The 18,198-nt window shown below is 40.0% G+C and overlaps 1 protein-coding gene across 7 annotated transcripts in view; it reads left to right on the top strand.

Moving 5' to 3' along the window:
• LOC117426587 (calcineurin-binding protein cabin-1-like) overlaps window positions 1–18,198 on the top strand; it is a 71,256-nt gene that overhangs the window by 23,869 nt on the left and 29,189 nt on the right. For 5 of the 7 annotated variants that reach the window (XM_059033157.1, XM_059033155.1, XM_059033154.1 and 2 more), the window contains 4 exons: window positions 2,469–2,534; window positions 3,742–3,921; window positions 4,311–4,729; window positions 11,212–11,325. In XM_059033157.1, the coding sequence (XP_058889140.1) occupies window positions 2,469–2,534; window positions 3,742–3,921; window positions 4,311–4,729; window positions 11,212–11,325 (779 nt within the window). The remainder of the gene's footprint in view (window positions 1–2,468; window positions 2,535–3,741; window positions 3,922–4,310; window positions 4,730–11,211; window positions 11,326–18,198) is intronic. The other 2 variants (XM_059033158.1, XM_059033156.1) reach the window with 1 other exon arrangement.

Below are 18,198 nucleotides of genomic sequence, written 5' to 3'. Positions count from 1 at the left end.
AACGGCAGTCCCTGGAACAGTCAGATCAGAATGTTTTTACTTTTACAGTTGATTAAAATTTGCGTATGAGAAATCAACCAAACGCTGTTCAGGCTTTCTCAAAATTTCAATACATCTTGTCTTGGGTACAGACGTCATCCCGTGCATAGAACATACAGCAAGGTTGTTAAAATAGCAAAAAAAATTGTTTAATAGTGGTTCCTGAGTGCAATATGCTTGTTTGCGTTCTGTAGACATTTTGGATTGCATTTGACAATAAATTGATAAACCCTTTTTAAATAGATACTGTCCGATATGTCTGGTAGTAAGTTAGTTTTGGCGTGTATCTTGTTATAAGAGACATCATGCTGCACAGTTTGACCTGCCAGAACCTTATACAATACGAGACCCCACCCTACACATGATGTATTAACCCCTTTAGTAAAGCACATTGAGGTATGGCTAATTGACACCCATGTGTTAATGTACTTGTTGTGGTGCTCCATCAACTCATTGTGGTCATACATTACATGAGAGGCTGTAGTTTACATGATTTTATACAAGAGAGTTATTTGATTACATTATCAGCCTCAGTATTGGTCCTCTATTGTGTAATTAAGTGAAGTCCCTGCTCCACTTCTTCTGTTGGATTTTACTCGATTTCTAGTTATTGCTTCGTATTGCCGACCTGTTGAGATTGCACATTTATGTTACTGTGAAGAGACTGGTGTTCAATTTTTATTTTATCATGATGGTCATTCCAGTGATTTCTCCGTTTTGGTATTCTAAGCAGATCCTTAAAGTATACTAATGGGTAAACCAAAATACTATCTTTTTATTATATTCAAAAGGAGTGCATTGTATTCTCTGTTCCCACAAGAGCTGACCATACCTGGCCACAAGGATATAGTGTGGCACTCTCGCAGAATCCACACTTGCAGGAGAGTTTGATCAGAATCTTGATCTTGTGGTCTGGTCTTTTCATGGACCTGGAGTTTACTAAAACCTGCTGTTACGAATACCTGACTTGTTCAGCTTTGACGAAACTATGCACAGACATTTTTATGAGTCGATGTTCTACATGATGACCTATTGTTTTTATGGTTACTGACAACTGTAATGTTTTCCATGGGACAGCGGTATGCCTTCTGTTGGGCACTATTCTGTTATTGGAAAATTACCCTCGATGCATAATGAAGCGTTACCTGGGGTTTCGTTCCTACCCTGTACAGTCTGTCTGTATTGCAGCCATATTGCCTATATTCCTCTGAGCCTTTCCAGACTCCTACCTGCCTGCCTGCCTACCTGCCTGCTTATTCTCTGCCTGCTTGCTTCTGACACAACTTCTGCTTTTTCATTTTGAATGCCTGCTGAACACATGCAATGTCCTACAACCCTCCTTGTGTTCTGTCATTTGTCTTTCTCCAATGATAAAGAGTTGGTCTTCAGAATCAAAGAACAGTGACAGCTTTAAAGATGGTTATGTTGTTTGTGCATCTAGGGAATACAACAAGGGGTTAGTAGCAGTCACCCCACAGTTGAGCCGTTAGAAGTGCCCTCTGATGCCAGCCACAAGAAATACAATAGTGGACCAGCCACAGCATCACATTTATCTGGGTGAAATATTTTTATTAATATAAAGGGGGTTCAATTAAAACACTATAAGCCTCCAGTCAATATTTGTGTATTAATGTGTTTATTTAAATCACGAGTAAAAACATATATGTTTTTAATTTTTCAAAATGACAATCACGGTGCATGTTCAGTACAGTCTATCTAGGCAGTGTTTATTGTGTAATTATCCAATAGGGCTGGTCAAACTCAGTCCTGTGGGCCAAATGTGGTCCTTTCAGCTTTCTGAATCTAGCCTTTGACCTCTGATCCTATGTAGAATCATCATCGTCATCATCTTCTTTATAGTGGCAGAATCATACACAGCCATACCCCTACAGAGTTTGATTTATATAGATCGAAATTCAGAACCAGACAGCCACAGCATCTGTGTAATCTCTTTTGTATGTAACTTTGTATTGATTGGCCAGATCGATCATTCCATTACATGGATAAACAAAAACAGCTAAAGCTCAGATTTTTTTTTTTTTTCATTCACCATTATTACAGTTCATTCACCATTATTACATTATGCCAGTTGTAAGCTCCAGCATATTCTCATTTTTGTCATTTCAACATCATTGAGTAGGTGTCAAAAGATGCCCTGGCCTTTTATTTTCCAACTGCAAATCTTAAAGGTTTACTAAACAACAAACATGTTGTTTCCTCTGCTACTACCAAGTAAAAATGTCTACAAAAGTATTCTGTAGCTAAGGGACTTCTGCGAAAGCTGTTCTGCTATAAATACCTTAAAATTGTACCTTGTAACCTGTTTTATAAGAAATTATATTTGTCAAAGATGAACCCTCCCCCCCCCCCCCCCAAACTACAAACTAAAAAAGTTGTTTAGTCATAATCCAGCCCTGTATCATTTACAGCAGCCCCAGCGTTTGACCATGATTACTCCCTGCCCAGCATTTCAAAATGGCAGACATCAGTGAATGGTATTGGTATTATTTATTTATGTATTTACTTGTCTATCTGTCTATGTTATTTTACATAAATACGTTTCTTACTAGAGAGAGAGTGTTTATCCTTTAAAGTCAAGTAAGGATTTGCAGTAAGAACTGAAAATTCAAGTTGTTCTTTAAACACTGCGGCAGCATTCCTTTTGCTTTGGCAAAAGTTTAAAAAAAAAAATAAACAACAAAAAAACAAGAACAATTATGTTGTAAGGAAATTCAGAACAGTGCTTACTTTAATAATTTAGGAAGGTTTTTTTATTTATTTATTTATTTTATTTCCCATTTGATGTGAATTTTAATTATTATTTTTTTTTATTTAGCAGTAGTCTGCAGAACAGTGTACTCTAGGACTAACTGGCGTTGCATTGCTGAGTTGAATGAACATTTTGCCACTGAAAAGGAATTCTACCTCAAAAGTTGGGATGGATGGGAGTTCTGGTTTACAGTCCTAGATCACACAAGGGCTTGTGTGGGTGATGCAGGGGTATAAAAGGGTTCACTCACAGCTAACCGTTCTCCCGCAACTCAGCAGCCACCTTAAGTGTGGTGTAGTACTGTCCAGGTGCAATGTAACAGATGCAGACACCTGAAATACCATATTCAGAGTTGTTTCTTCACCATAGGATACAAACGCAGAAGGCACAGTCAATTCTCAGCGGACCGTTGAGCATTTTGAGAGGGTTCGCAGTGAACTTTGTTTATTGTGTACCTATATTGTTTGCATACTTTAGCCAGCCTGTCTTGTAATACCCATTGTGGGTTGATTCATAGGCTGCCCTGAAGTCGTATGCATTGCTGTCATGTGACATTACCATTACACAGTAAGGGGTAAATCGTGGGTACACTTTGGTTGACTGGTGGTTATGATTCCTCCAGAGGAGATGGTTTTCTTGGTGGTAGTTTGCACGCTCTTTTTTTTTTTCAGGACCTTGTGTACTGTACTGTACCTTATTTTATTAACATGGACATTTTCTGCCACAATTTTCTTCTGTTGAATATCAAGCTTTACTGTGAGTTAGACATAACCAACAGGTCCCAAGCTTAGGTGTGACTAATTCAGCTCATTGTAGTCCTGAAGTGGTGCTGGTTCTGGGGGGTACAGGCCCATTCCCAGCACTGCTGCTCTGTAGTACTGTTTTCTCCAGTGGTCTATATCGTGTGTGTCTCTCTGTGTTTGTTCTGTCAGAGCGTAGTCAGGACAGTGTGGTGGTGATGCTCTCCGACTCCAACTCCACACAGGACCTCTTCACCGACCCCACCAGCTCCCAGGACAGCAGCCGCAAGGTGCACTCTGGGAAGGGTAGCGCCTCCTCGTCTGAGAACACCACCCCATCGAAGGAGGGGCAAAGCAGGGCAGAGGAAGCGGGTAAGAGGCCGGGAGCTTTGATCCTTTATACAGTGTCAAGGTGTAGCACATCCCACATTTAATATAACATTATTGTATTGGTGCTGCATGAAAAGTTGTGACTTCAGTCACATGAAACTAAAACTAAAATGTTCATTATGTTTGTGGTGATAATAATTAGACAGTTGTAACACCTGTAATAAAACCTATATCATATTGAAACTATTGCACAGTATTAAGTGAAATATTAGAAATATTAGAAGAGAATGTTCCTGCAGGCGTTTCACATTGTCACGTCTCAATGCCTGCAAGGTGAATAAATTGTTCTGGAAGTTCAGGTCACCATTTGGTTTTAAAGTTAGATCTGTTTTTAAGCAGGTCAACATGTAACATATTTAATGGCTTTTTAGTATTTTTTAAAGGGGGATTGGAAGAGAAAAGTGAAGACAGACCTACAGATCTCCTCCAGCAGAACACAGTTGATATAATGGACGTGTTGGACGCCCTCTCTCAAGAGTTGGGAGAAATGCCGACCCACAAACTCCTAGCTGAGCCGGCACTGCCTGCTGTACCAGCCACCCCCACCAAGACCCCTGCCCTGGCCAGCACGACCGGTGTGACCCCGGGCAGCGAGGCCAAGAAGAAGCTGGACCTGCCGGGCGACATGACCGATGTGCCGCAGAGCCTGCCGGAGGAGCGGGGGGAGCAGCGGCGCCTCCTCACTGACATGTGCACCCGAGCCCTGTTCCTGTGCCTCAGCCGCTTCCCACAGCACTACAAGAGCCTGTACCGCCTGGCTTACCTCTACGCCAACCGCAAGACCTGCCAGGTACATTTTTAAAGACGCTTAGAGTAGATAAGATCCGTGATACTCGCAAGGGAGACTGTTGTCTCCAAGTACAAAGGATGCATCCTCGCGTTCTAGCTATTGTGATAAGTGTTTTTGTCATTCTTCGTTTTAAGGTCCTGTTTTTTCTAATAAAAGCTAGTCGGTGACGTACCCTCTCCCGCTCAGAGTTTGACAACCAGATCACTCATTCGACGACAGATTGCTATGCAGTCCATACTCTCTCTATGATAGCTTATCACAACTGTACCATTTCATTTTTTTTTTTTTTTAATTTTTCTTTTAGAATCCCAATGAAAGTGAATGCCAGAGAAATTCCACAGATAATATAATAATCCATATAATATGGTAATCTTTGTTTAAAAATAAATTATACATTTCTGCTAATGCATAATCTGACATATGTTCTGAAGTGTGTTTTGTAGTATTGCTTTTTGCAGATTCTGTTCATGATTTAAGTGTTAAGAGCTGTGGATGCTGTAAAAGCAGTGCCGTGCACAGAGCAGCCAGAAGCACAGCTTGGTGGGGTTATGTTATTGACGAGTGCGTGGGTGTCTGATCTGCCTCGTCATCTTGCTCCCTGTGTTTGCTACAGCCAACCCTGCATCTGCATGTTATATTGTGCTCCAATACTGATGAATTTGGAGAACAAACCCCCTTAAGGCAGATGGACTAAATCCAGTTCTGATTGTATGGCAACGTTAATATGTGATTCTCGTAATTACATAGGATTACATTTTTCACCGTCTGTTATCCACGAGGTATGCCAGGCATAACACATATTCATACACTTGGCATCATGAACTCTTTAGGTTAGTGCTATGGATAAAGAATGATAGGAATCTATGCAATGTTTTAAAATGTAAGCTTCATTAAAACTACAAAAGCTGAAGATTCTTTTTTTTTTTTTTTTAAATGGTGCATTTCTATTCTCTGTGTTCCAGGAATGAAAACCCCAGCTTGTTATTGTCCTGTATTGTATTGTTTGAGGCTGATATATAATTTATATGGATAAATTGTCTTCATGTCTATACTGCAAAGGCGGCGGAGAGAAACATTTTAGAATTGTAAAAACTGAGAAGTCTTTTTAGCTGCATTTTAGCACAGAGTACCTGAGAGCTTCAATCAAATCGGTATGTGTTTAAATAGACGCTATTACATCAAGCCCCTATATTTCTGTTTCCCCATCAAATCCAAATCTACATGGAATGCGCTATATGTGGAGCAGTAAAGCATCCATTCAGTTTTTAGGGATCTCAGTATATCTGCTGTCCCATTATTAGTTGGAGGGTTTTCAATGTTGCACAGACTATACCAAGTGGTTTCAAGCCACGCTGCATTTTAATATGCTGAACATATCAAATGTGTACCTTGTTAAACTGAAGTAGTGCAGCAGTGTCCTTATTAAGACGTGTGAAGTTGAGAATGTAATCTTGTGTAACTGGGACATCTGTTATAAACCAGGGAATGAAACTGGTCCTGTATAGTCTATGCTGATAAACAGTGTTTACATGTCACTGAGAATGTTGGCTCCGCATTCGATTTCCATGGGAATCTTGTGTGTAATTAGTTAAAACACTGGCAAACAGCTGGCTTCTGTCACAGTCTGATCTGTGCTTTACTTCTCGCTCCAATTAAAAGGATCTCGGCTTTGCTGCCTGTCAATTGCATGTCTAAAGTGCTAGTTCACAAAAAAAAAAGTGTGTTTTTAATGCGTTGGACTTCTTTTCCTTGTAGCACAGGTGTTGCATACCAGGGCATGTATTTATAGCTGTAGTGAAACCAGGCTTACAAAACATTCAAGGTTATTATACAATGCTCGGATATATAGGATTTGACAACCTCACTCAACCAACACATTTTGAAATACATTTTATATTCTAAACCGTTTAATTAGCATAGCGGTTAACTAAACACACACACACACACACTAAACCTCATGCATATAAAATACATTTGCTTCCATTTATGCAAAACTTGATATCGTATGCAAATAAATAATCCTTTGAAACTGAAGCAATTGGGGCATGTTCATGTGGTTTGAATGTTGTGTGTGTCAGGCTAAAGAACCTAAAAGCTGCACTCGTATGAATAGGTCTCTCTTACTGGAAATGTAAAGCATGCAATTACCCCATAGAACAAAAGTGTGCTGAAGCCATGTATTGTAAAACTTGTCATTGTGTGCTGAAGCAATGTATTGTAACCCTTGTCATTGTGTGTCATACTGTGTCATGTACACACAAGTGACAATATGGTCTAAACAGTATTCGGCTTTTCTCAGTGTGTGTGATTATCTCAAATCTATTCATAGTTGTCTCACAGGGTGTGATTTTAATTGTGAGCTGATAACATGTTCTACAAAATACAGTTACTGTACAAAGCCATGAAAGACAGAAAGGGGGTTTCATAGCTATTATGAAATAATTTTATAAATCTTACCTGTCCTGCATCTCCGTTCTCTATCTAAAATGTGCAGTTTTGAAAGAAGCACATGTTTTTATATAGCTTTTTTTTTTAAGTTTAAAATGTATATATTTGAAGAGCTCAGTATGCGTGCCATATATACTGGTAGTCTGTTTACCCTTGTACTTCCTAGGTCACTGCAGCAGTACAAAGTGTATTGGGGTCGACTCGCAAAACAATAAACAGCAATAAACTTTTGAACTTCTAAAATACCAGTTCTACAGCCTTTCTACTTTGAGGTTGCATTTAGAAAGAATGCAGTTCACTCAACTACTGCCAAGTCTGAAGCAGGATTCCTTTGCACGAAACAACTGTTACAGAGCAACTGGCTGCCTTTTCTCCTCCTTAGTGTGTTTTTCTTTGTTTGGTGGTAACAAAGTTCTTATGATCCAATAAGCATCTCCTATTCAGCAGTTTCATTTCATCGCTGCTGTACAACTGGATTAGCTATAGGTAGAACCCATTGAGTTCACAACCTTCACACTTGGCATTCCACAGTGAATTTGGCTGGCAAAAAAAAGACACACTTCTTCATCCATCAGACAGGTATTTGAGATGCTGTCATCAGTACTGGACTTGCTGGTTGAGTTGTGGGTTGATTTAGTTGGAGACAGCTTTAGGTAGCAATTTAATTAGAACAAATAAACTAGCAAGGGCTCCCGAGTGGCGCATCCAGTAAAGGCGCTCCTCGCAGGATGTGCCCTATAGCCTGGAGATCACTGGTTCGAATCCAGGCTATGTCACAGCTGACCGTGACCGAGAGTTCCTAGGGGGCGGCGCACAATTGGCTGAGCGCTGCCCGGGTAGGGAGGGCTTAGGTCGGCAGGGGAATCCACGGCTCACCGCGCATCAGCGACCCCTGTGGCCGATAGGGCGCCTGTGGCTCTGCAGCGGAGCTGCCAGATCTGTGTTGTCCTCCGGCACTATAGGTCTGGTAGCATTGCTGTGGATCTGCAGTGCGAAAAATGACGGCTTGGAAGGAGCACGTTTCGGAGGACGCGTGTTTCAGCCTCCGTTTCCTGAGTCGGCGGGGGGGTTGCGAGCGGTGAGCCGGGGATACAGATAATAATTGGGCATGCTAAATTGGGGTGAAAAAACCGGGGTAAAAATAATTGGCGACGACTAAATCTTTAAAAAAAAAAAAAAAGAGAACAAATACACTAGCAACATCTTTGAAAATGCCTATAATGAAAACTTAAATATGCGATGATAAAAAGGTTTTACAAAACACACCGTCACCTGTTTTATATACCTTCTTCAAGCACTCTGCTGTGTATCTGGTCAAGGAAACAGGTTGTTTTGTATTTAGAAAAATCAGTAGATTCCTTAACCTCTCAAACAGAGCTGCTACGTTCACTCTCCGTCACCCCCAAGTCATCTTAATTGAGATCCCGAAACCTGCTGCGTTATCACAACAAGTTTGTTATCTGTTCCTTGGCGCGCATCTTGTACCCTGAAGGTTATAATACAGACACACAATGAAATATGAGGAAGCTCGCATCAAAGCTAGGGGTAACAGGATGGCAGTGTTTATTCTTCACAGCTGGCAGCTAGGCTTTGTTTGATCAATAATATTTTTCCAGGTGGGTTCTGCTTTTAATATTTAAAAATAAAATATCCGGATGGGGGATAATTAAAAAAAACAGAAACAAACAAAAAAAAAACACATCTGGTTATTCTTAGTTCTGGCTATGGCAACCAAATCTAAACTTGGCAACAGAGCCTAAACAAGTGTGTCTGCCTGTGTGTGATTGTTCAGGGGTGTTTAAAGAGAAGGCCATCGGCACGCAACAATACATGAAGTGAGGAAACGCTGGCACTGCCTCTTAAGTGTTGCTGGAATTCCCTTTTTAAACAAACCTAATCTGATGACATGTCCATCAAAACTGCCAGAGAGACAACACTCGAAAGTCAATGAGGGGCCCCAATGCGGCTTTGCAAACTGCGTATGGCATGGCTGTTTTATAGAATTCCATTATTTATAACAGAGCAATAGCAGGTAAACCGTTCTATCCAAGGTAATGCCAGCCTTCTGGTAAAGTGGTCCACATGGTTTTGGAAGTTGACTTAAAGGCACACTTGAGACATGGTCCTATTTTAAAATACAGCTTGCGTGTTGTGATGAAATGTGGTCTGTGATGAAAAGCAACTGTACAGAAAGTTGCCCCTAGGGAAACTATAAAATATTTTAATTATACAGAAAAATAAATAAATACAAGAAACGTGTATATATGTTAGTTTAGTTAGTAGTTACCTTTGACAGTACTTGAGCGGTCTGCAGTTGTGGGTGGAGTTATCTCTCCTAGTCCTGTATTAAAGTCTTTAAAAACTGGATCAAATAAATTGACCATCAGTTTACTTCTACTTAATGTTTACACAAAATTCTTTAGATCTCACCCACTAAATGAATACAGTGTGTTATTGATTTGCTTTATTGTGACTTGGAACAGTTTGTTTTAGTATGTTCTGTATTGCATACCAAGTGGGGAACACTATTAGTAGTGCTGAGTTTAATTACTCTGTTTCTGAATGTTTGTTTTACTTTTATGATTGTGTTTTTGGTTTGTCCCGTAGATAGTGATTCTGCCAAATTGACAAAAGCACAAAGTGTAAATCAGGGCTCTCCAACCCTGGTCCTGGAGAGGCTCAATCCTGCAGGTTTTATAGATGCCTTTACATCATCAATGGCTAAAGATCTGGAACACCTGTTAATCTTGACTAATTAAGACAAACATTGGCTCAATTAATTTAGAGCTCAGATTAAAGGAAAAACATTTACCTCTCCAGGACCAGGGTTGGAATCCCCTGATGTAAACAGTAACTTTTAGTTAATGACATATATATGTAAACACAAAAGCATCCCTTTTAAAATATTTTTTGAACTCCTACCATGGGAGATAAAGTGGCACATATTTCTTATTAGATAATCGATTGTTCTCAGATAAGTCTCTTTCAAATTGTGGTACCGTTTCCATTTAAAAGTTGCAGCCTGCACCCATGCACATGTTGTATTTTTTCTTACCAGTACTTCTCAGTTTCTGTCTCTCCTGACATCACTGTGGTGTTGGGGCTGTTGCACACCTGCAGTGTTTTTTGAACCAGGCAATTTTCACTCCCACGGAGTGTCTCTGCACAGGAGACGCTGCTAACAGCGTGGATCACAAATCCTCAGGTTAACAAGAAGCTTGCAGTGTATGCAACAGTCGAAGATGCTGGGTTCCATTTTGAAACTATGTGTTTGTTTACAGACAGAAAGCACATTCTAGAACAAACAAGAAATCCCAGTGGCTTACAGTACCTGCACTTTGATAGCATGGATAAGTACATGAGCCTACCAGTAAATACCCATTTCAAAAGGGGATTATAATAATCTTGCTGAAACGAATTGCACACTGTGCACACTGCGCTACAGGCAGCTTGCTTACTGTCTGATTTTCCTTTTTTTGTGATTGAATCTATAAATTTGTGGCATAACACAGTACATGGTGTTTAGTGCCCCCTTGGACAGCCAGGGTCATACCGATTTAACATTTTTCTAGAGGCAACTTTAATTCAGAAGTAGAAGACCATGTGTTTTTTTTTATTTTATTTTTTTAAATTATTCTGTAGTTATATTTGAATGAATGCAAGATAGATTCCCAAACAAAGTTACTCAATGCTAGATTTCTTATCACTTGGTGTTTGTGTGTGTGAGGGTGTGTTTAGCCCTACTTCATTCAAGTTTCTGCTGCAGTAGTTTGGAAGGAAAATGGACAGTTTGCCAAAATGTATTCCAAACACAATGAAATGTATCATTATTCACTTACATTATGGCTCTGTTGTATTATCTATGCTACACGCTACTCAATCATTCAAGTAATTTACACGTTTGTCACAATGTAACTGTAGCTTTAAACAACGTCTTTTCTTTTTCATATTTTGTTCTAGGCGAAGTGCTATCCACTACTCCCATGAGTCTCTCTCCGCACACGCTCCCTGATTTATATTTTGTGTTTCCACAGAACCTGCAGTGGGCCCGAGACGTGTTGCTAGGAAGCAGTGTTCCATGGCAACAGCTGAAGCACATGCCAGCGCAAGGACTTTTCTGTGAGAGAAATAAGACTAATTTGTTCAATGTAAGTGACATTATTACATATATATGAGTATAATACGAAACAATTTTGTTTACCTGGTCCACATTATCTGTATAATGGAAAACCACTGATGGGATTCAGTGACTGGCGATTTTGATACTGCACAGTACTCCCCTCTGTTATGAAGTCTGTCAGTTTTTGGAATTGGAGTGGAAAGAACCATTAACCTGCTTGCTCCTTCATAACACAAGCCCCCCTTCCCTCCTCCCCTCTCCCTTTTGGATACCCTGTTAACACATGCTGGCAGGTCTCAAGTGTAGGCCTGTCAGATGTCATTACTGGAACCTGATTGTTAGTTATTCAGAAATGACCCCAGTCAGGCAGGCTTATCTTTAGCAGTAGAGTTCGTGGTTTTTAGTTACAAAGTAGGGACCTGTTTTAATTTCTGGCGCTTGTTTAACACTTTTTCATACTGTACACAAGTGTATATTTTACCATCAACTACAACTGCAATATTGACTTTGCACTTTGAAACGTCACTGCTACACACAGCTGACATACACGCACACAGCCCGTCTCTCTTAAAGGGGAACGCACCAAAAGGCTGATTGCTATAATGCTGTCTTTCTGTTTCCATCACAGACGCTGCACTAGCTACCAGTACCATTACTCTTGTAGCCTAATTAATATTTTATTTATTTATTTATTTATTTATTTATTTATTTATTTATTTAGCAAGGCGGTTAATTGATCAGGGCAGTTATGTGATGGTTGGTCGGATGTGCGACGTTCCACTGTCAGTCAGCCTTGCCTTACTAAAGTGAGGACTTTTGTCCCGTTTTAGCACTGAAATTCACGTAAAGACAAAAACAAAGCAGTGGTAAAGACGATGCTAAACCTTTAAAGTGAGAGCAGTTGCTATGATTATGGCTACTCTGTGTTCCCAAGTTATTCCTGTGTTTTGGCTAGTGCAGAACCTATATTTGCTTTTAGCCAGTCCGTAGCTTCTGAAGTGGGCGGGGGAGGAATCTGACTTGTAAATGAGAGGTGGTGTTTAGTCTGTGGAGAGATCAGAAGCTTGATTGATATCAAACGTGGTTACAAGAAGAAGAAGAAGAAAAAAAAAGGATGGGTCTGAAATCGAACGGGGGGGGGGGGGGGGAACTGGTGAATGCCATCAATACCTTCTCAGGTAATTTGAATGCTGCGTGTTAATGGAAATCCCTTTTTGAGATGATTACAGGAAAGGAGAGCACAGCAGTTCTTCACAGAGTGATCGCTCATTGTACAGCACAGCTCATGCGTGAAACAGGAACTGTTTCTGATTACAGTCAGAAAAACTAAATCAAGGTTTGCATTAGACCACATTAGCAACCGTTTAAAGAGGCACTGCTGGGTGTCTGCTGGAGGCTGTCATTCTTTTAACAATTCGACAGAGATGATTAGCCCTTTCTGTACGGCATGTTGTACCGAAAAGACTACTTGCTGATGGTAAACATTTTAAACCCTTGTGCAAAGAGTACAGAGTCAGTGTAAAATAAGACGTGCCTATTTGCTTATGATGGGCATCTACACAGTACAACAGATAGAACAAACTGAAATACTGTGTGTAATAAATACTGTTTACAGTATATTCTGTGTATTTTAATAAAAACAAGTTTAATAAAAAATACAATTGAGCATCAGAAGACAGTGTAGCAATATGATGTTAGAAATCAGAGGGCGAATGGTGAGCAAGAACAAATTAAAGTAGGAGAGAAAACGAGCAAATGAAAGAAACAGAAGGCATGGCTGTGGTTTCACTTTGGGAATATGGCAGCCTCCTTTGGAAAGCGCACAGCGTTACTGGAGTGTGACAGCTGACCCACTTTTAAAATGAGACATTTGAATGTTTTCTGACACTTAAGCCTAATATCTTTCAAGGAGCGCAAACAAACTGTTATGTAGTTTATTTTCTGGTCTTTTTTTTCCTCCTAATTTTTGTTTTTAATAAGGCTCATTAACTCCTTTAGCACTAAGTGACTTTTCAAAAATACAATCCTATTATAACCGATAAAATAGCTTCAGTGTCTTGTATTGAAATAGGTCATTCAAAACACATGCTTTTAAAGAGCCATACTCACCACCATGTGGGGAGTATGGCACTTTAACAAATTATAAATAATCATAAATATTATTCTAGTTTTGTTTTTACCTAGTGCAGTATTAAGGTGGTACACATCTTTAAGATATATCTTGCTGCTCATCCAATTTTGAAACTTGGTACGTGCATTTCATTAAAATGTAGCCCTTGCAGGAGGCTGTATCTTGGGAATTGACCAAACTGTATTAAACCTTTCATGGCCATGCATTTGTTACAAAAAGTGATTCCACATACTGGTTGCTTTCTGTATCTATAGGCAACAGTTTCCTGCTGTACCATTTTAATATAAAACCGCAATGTTATAACAATTCTTTACAAGTGTGTTTTGTTGAAACGTATGTCCTCCAGGATTCTTCTTCTTCTTCTCCTCCTTCTTCTCCTTCTCCTTCTTCTTCTCCTTCTTCTTCTCCTCCTAAAATTCTAGGTGATGCAAAACTTTTGGCCATAGCTGTACAGCTGTTTGTGATGTTAATGTGTTCAATCCCAAAGTTGAAACAGTTAAGAAATTAAACAGAATCTAACACCTTTACTTATGAGGTGCTGTGGTTGTCATTAGAAATGTTGTCCGTTAACTAGGGATTTCCAATAGTGGTGGCAGCCACACAACATTATTAAACCGGCTGTTCTAGCAAGTGCTTAAAGCAAAACCAGGAGGGTTTGTCGAGCAAAATTGATTTCATATAGCTGTCCTGTAATCATGCAGCCGTCTTATTTCAATTGCATGCTTGACAAATGTTCATTCGTAATTGGTATTATAGAGATCAGCACTGTGTGCTTCTATCACACTAGCGACTAGAAGACTTTATTTTAGCTGGAGGTGTGCGCTTCATTGTCACTGCGCACTGAAGCGAGAGTAATATCTTGAATTCTTCCTTACTTGCAGGCCTTTGCAAGAGCAAACAGCTGAATATGTAAGAAGCTTAATAAGATTAGTGTCATCTTAGCCTAGTCAGTTTAAAACTGTGCGTTCTTAAGTGTCTTCTGCCATGTCTTTTCAGCTTACCACGATCGCAGGTCAAATGAATGACAAATCCTTGTGATGTTAACAAATGTCTAATTGTTCCAAGCACACTGTGGCTCAGTTACATATGTGTGTGTGCATACATATGAACACCCACACTGGCACTTTTTCATGTGCTGTTCACCATAGAGCATTGACACGCCTAACATACAGCAAGATTTCTCAAGAGGGTCTTGTAATAGAAACAAACACAAGTTCAAACAAATGAGGGAATGAGGTCATGGAAACGATGTCTCAGTAACAGATAGTAGGTGTTGATTGATTCTGATGTGGACAGGTATATGGAGAATAATGGATGACAGATTGTAAGCACATCCAAGTTTGCAGGCCCCAGACCCAGGGTTGCTGCGCACTTCCATGTGTGGTTCAAGCTATGCTGAACAGCCTATAAAGGTAACAGAAGGCAGGGAGAGGTTTTGAAAGGCTAGCCTGTGAAGGGCCATGCATCAGCAGGCAGGACCAGACGCGGTGCTGGTGATGCTGCAGCTCCTAATTGCATCATTTGATTTGCCACATGAGTGTGAATGCACTCATCAGTCACTTGTGAGATTCCCATGCCGGGTGAATAAAAAGAAAATTAATTAAAACTAAAAAAAGAGTACACTTCAGCAGTTCAGAATTTGGAAGCTTTTTTGGTAGGGTAAATTCACTTCGCTCTTTTGAGAGAAAGCTTTTCAGCACAAAACTATTTATAAAACTTTTGAGCGTGACCAGGTGGGAGGGAGCTTACCTCCAAAGACGTGTCTGTGAAGATCAAAGGAAGTCTGCACAATATTTAATCATTTTCCGTCTGGCATTGGAGGAAACTGTGGTACAAAATGATGATTCTTAAAATAAGAAATGATGTTACAGCGGAGCCCTTCTGAAATAAGTCCGATTTAGTGATGCAATCCTTTTTTCTTGCTAGCGCTGGTTTACATCTGTATTGTTTTAATGATTTCAGTCATGGTGTTATTTCAATTCACTGCCATTAAAATCAATTGAGTAGATCCAAAGATCTTCCAAAGCGCAATCTACAGGATTACATAAAACAAATAATTACAAGCCACTTAGAAAGCGATAGTAAAATTGCGGCTACATTTGTTTGTTATTGCCATAAGTTTAAAATGTTTTTGAGCTGATTTCAGACCATTTTTGGTTTTTGTTTCAATTTGGTTTTGATTTAAAAGCGAGCTAACCGTGCTGTAAAAACTAAAACATGATCAGCTTTATTAACAGTATTACTGGCCCCCACATCCTAATATGCAGACGTATGAAATGCAAGCAAAGAACCAAAAGATCTGTGAGATGAATTAATTTAAGGTATATTAAACAAATCCAACACATGTCAAGTATAAACTAAATCCCTTAGCCTCCCCTTTTTTGTGTTGGCCAAACTATACTGTATCCTCCAAGTCACAGAGTTAAGCTGCTATCTGCTTTGTGTAAATGAAGCTGGAATCTCAAAACAGACTTTACTGGAGAAGTTAATCAATTTAATAGAACCTTGAATTATTCTTCTGGTCATTACTAGTCATTATGTAATGTAGAATGACCAGTGTCAATTAAATCACTCACTAAATTCAACAACCTTTTGCCGGCGCTCTCTCTCCTCTCTCTCTCTCTCTCTCTCTCGCTCTCTCTCGCTCTCTCTCTCTTCTCTCTCTCGCTCTCTCTCTCTTCTCTCTCTCTCTCTCTCTCTCTCTCTCTCTCTCTCTCTCTCTCTCTCTCTGCAGAGTACTGTTAATACAGTAGGTGCTCTTGAAGTTGGTAGTTTGTGGGTGAGTGTAGACTGGTCCTTTGTTTACAGAATTGCGAAGTATTTAGACTATGCACTCAAATAAGGGGGTGTCAGCAGATTTATCTTTTTTTCTACAACATAACAGGAAATAAAAAGGTGTGTGTGGTTACTGGGGCAGTTCAGTAGAACAGAAAAAAGGAAGGAAGTGGAGACTTAAATAAGGCTATGAGCCTAGCAGAAATTGTGGGTGTAGGTGTCTCTCTCTCTCTCTCTCTCTCTCTCTCTCTCTCTCTCTCTCTCTCTCTCTCTCTCTCTCTCTCTCTCTCTCTCTCTCTCTCTCTGTAGGAATATTTGCATTCTTTCTTTTTTGTTGCAGTCAATTATTTCCTCTCATGTCTCTCTCTCACACACACACACACTCTTTCTCTTTCTCTTTCACGCTGTCTGTGCAGTTGTCACTCAGTCCATGCTACAGGAGAGTCAGGTGGGTTTAGCTCTGCTCTTGTGTTTGTGTATGTTTGCGTGGGGGTAGGCTGGTGGGCGGATTTCAGCTCCTTTTCGATTGGATGCCTTAAGCCTGGGGGCCGGCGTTCGTGGTATAAAAAAAAAAAAAAACAAGCAAGCAAGCTGGGGAAAGCGAGAGCGCGTGGGCGTGCAATGGATAGGTTTGAAAGGGAAAGAAGAGAAAGCAAAGCAGTCTGTCAGTGGCATGCTGTTTCTATCAGCCAAGACGCCAACGCTGTTTTTGCTGCTGCTCCTGCCTCTGCTGTTGCTGCTGTTTTCTGTGGCTTTCGCGCCTCTGTGCCTCCTTAACCCACAGCAATCTAAACCCAGGGCAGAGACAAAGATTGGACGGGGAATTTAATGAGAATTTTAATGGAGTTTGCTGTCGTAGTGAGGCCAGTGGTAATTTGATAGAAAGTCTAAAAAAGGCTTGATAGGAGTTGCTTTGCTTTGTAATGGTGAGTTGTACTTTGCTTGTTGTTTTCTGATTTTATAAAAAAAAAAAATAGGTTGGATTTTTTATTTTATTTGTATTTTCTTTAAACAAATTCCTTTTGTGATATTTTAACCCTTATTTAAACCTCTGTGTGCATGCAAGGATTAACAAAGTACTGCTGTAGTGTACATAATATTTGTTTGTTTGCATTGCTGTGTTCTCAAACCTGAAAGATACTTGGCTATACTATTCCTTGTTTAACTAGGTACCTGTGGTGCAATTATCATTGAAACTCTAAAAATGTGCGATTTGTTAAGATTGCAATGCTCATCCTCTAGGAGTAGTGTGATCAACCAGTGGGACAGCGATCACAGCTGAGGGGTTTGAAACTTGATTGCTTATGACATCTGGGTCAGTGTTAAGACTTAAGTGCTTTGTTCAGTTGTATTTCTGGGTTGCAGAATAAACTGTGTGTGCTCGAACCCAGGGCTGCCACAGCGCTAACAGATTAACCTGCCATTTCCATTTTGCCTAACAAAATATTACAGTGTGTCGGTAGAATAGAATGCCATAGGCATAAGGCTGGATTAGCTGCATAGGTGCAGAAAGACGGGCCACGCTGTTTACGTGGTGCAGAAAGACAGGCCAGTGTAAAACTGTACTGTATTCTTTCACATGAAACGTTCTCTTTGAGCCATTGCCCTTAACCTTTAAGAACTGATTTCAGTCTTAAACTCTGTATTCAAGTTCTCTCCGCTGGCCTGTTGCTGAAAAGCCTGGCATGTCATCATGCACTCTATGCTAGATTAGCTGTGTGTCTGTGAGTATAGAGGCTGTAAAAATAATGAACTGTTGCTGTTGGGTGGTTTCAAGGGATTCCTGGCCGTTCACAATATAAAGTGCAGTCCTGTAGATGGATTAGTACAGCATTTTCCCTCCAGCTTAATTCTCAGAAACATGCATCATTAAAACCAAATTGTTTTTTTGGGGGTAGGGGGTGCATTTAAAAGTAAATCATAAATAAAATGCATGTGAAATTACTTTGGTTCAGCATTAGTGGTGGTGGCCTTACTCACCATAAATATCTTGAC

The sequence above is a fragment of the Acipenser ruthenus genome, chromosome 11 (genome assembly GCF_902713425.1).
Source record: "Acipenser ruthenus chromosome 11, fAciRut3.2 maternal haplotype, whole genome shotgun sequence".
In the NCBI taxonomy this organism is placed as follows: domain Eukaryota; kingdom Metazoa; phylum Chordata; class Actinopteri; order Acipenseriformes; family Acipenseridae; genus Acipenser; species Acipenser ruthenus.
Note: the sequence above shows the minus strand (reverse complement) of the source record. Positions and strands in the feature narration are given on the sequence as shown.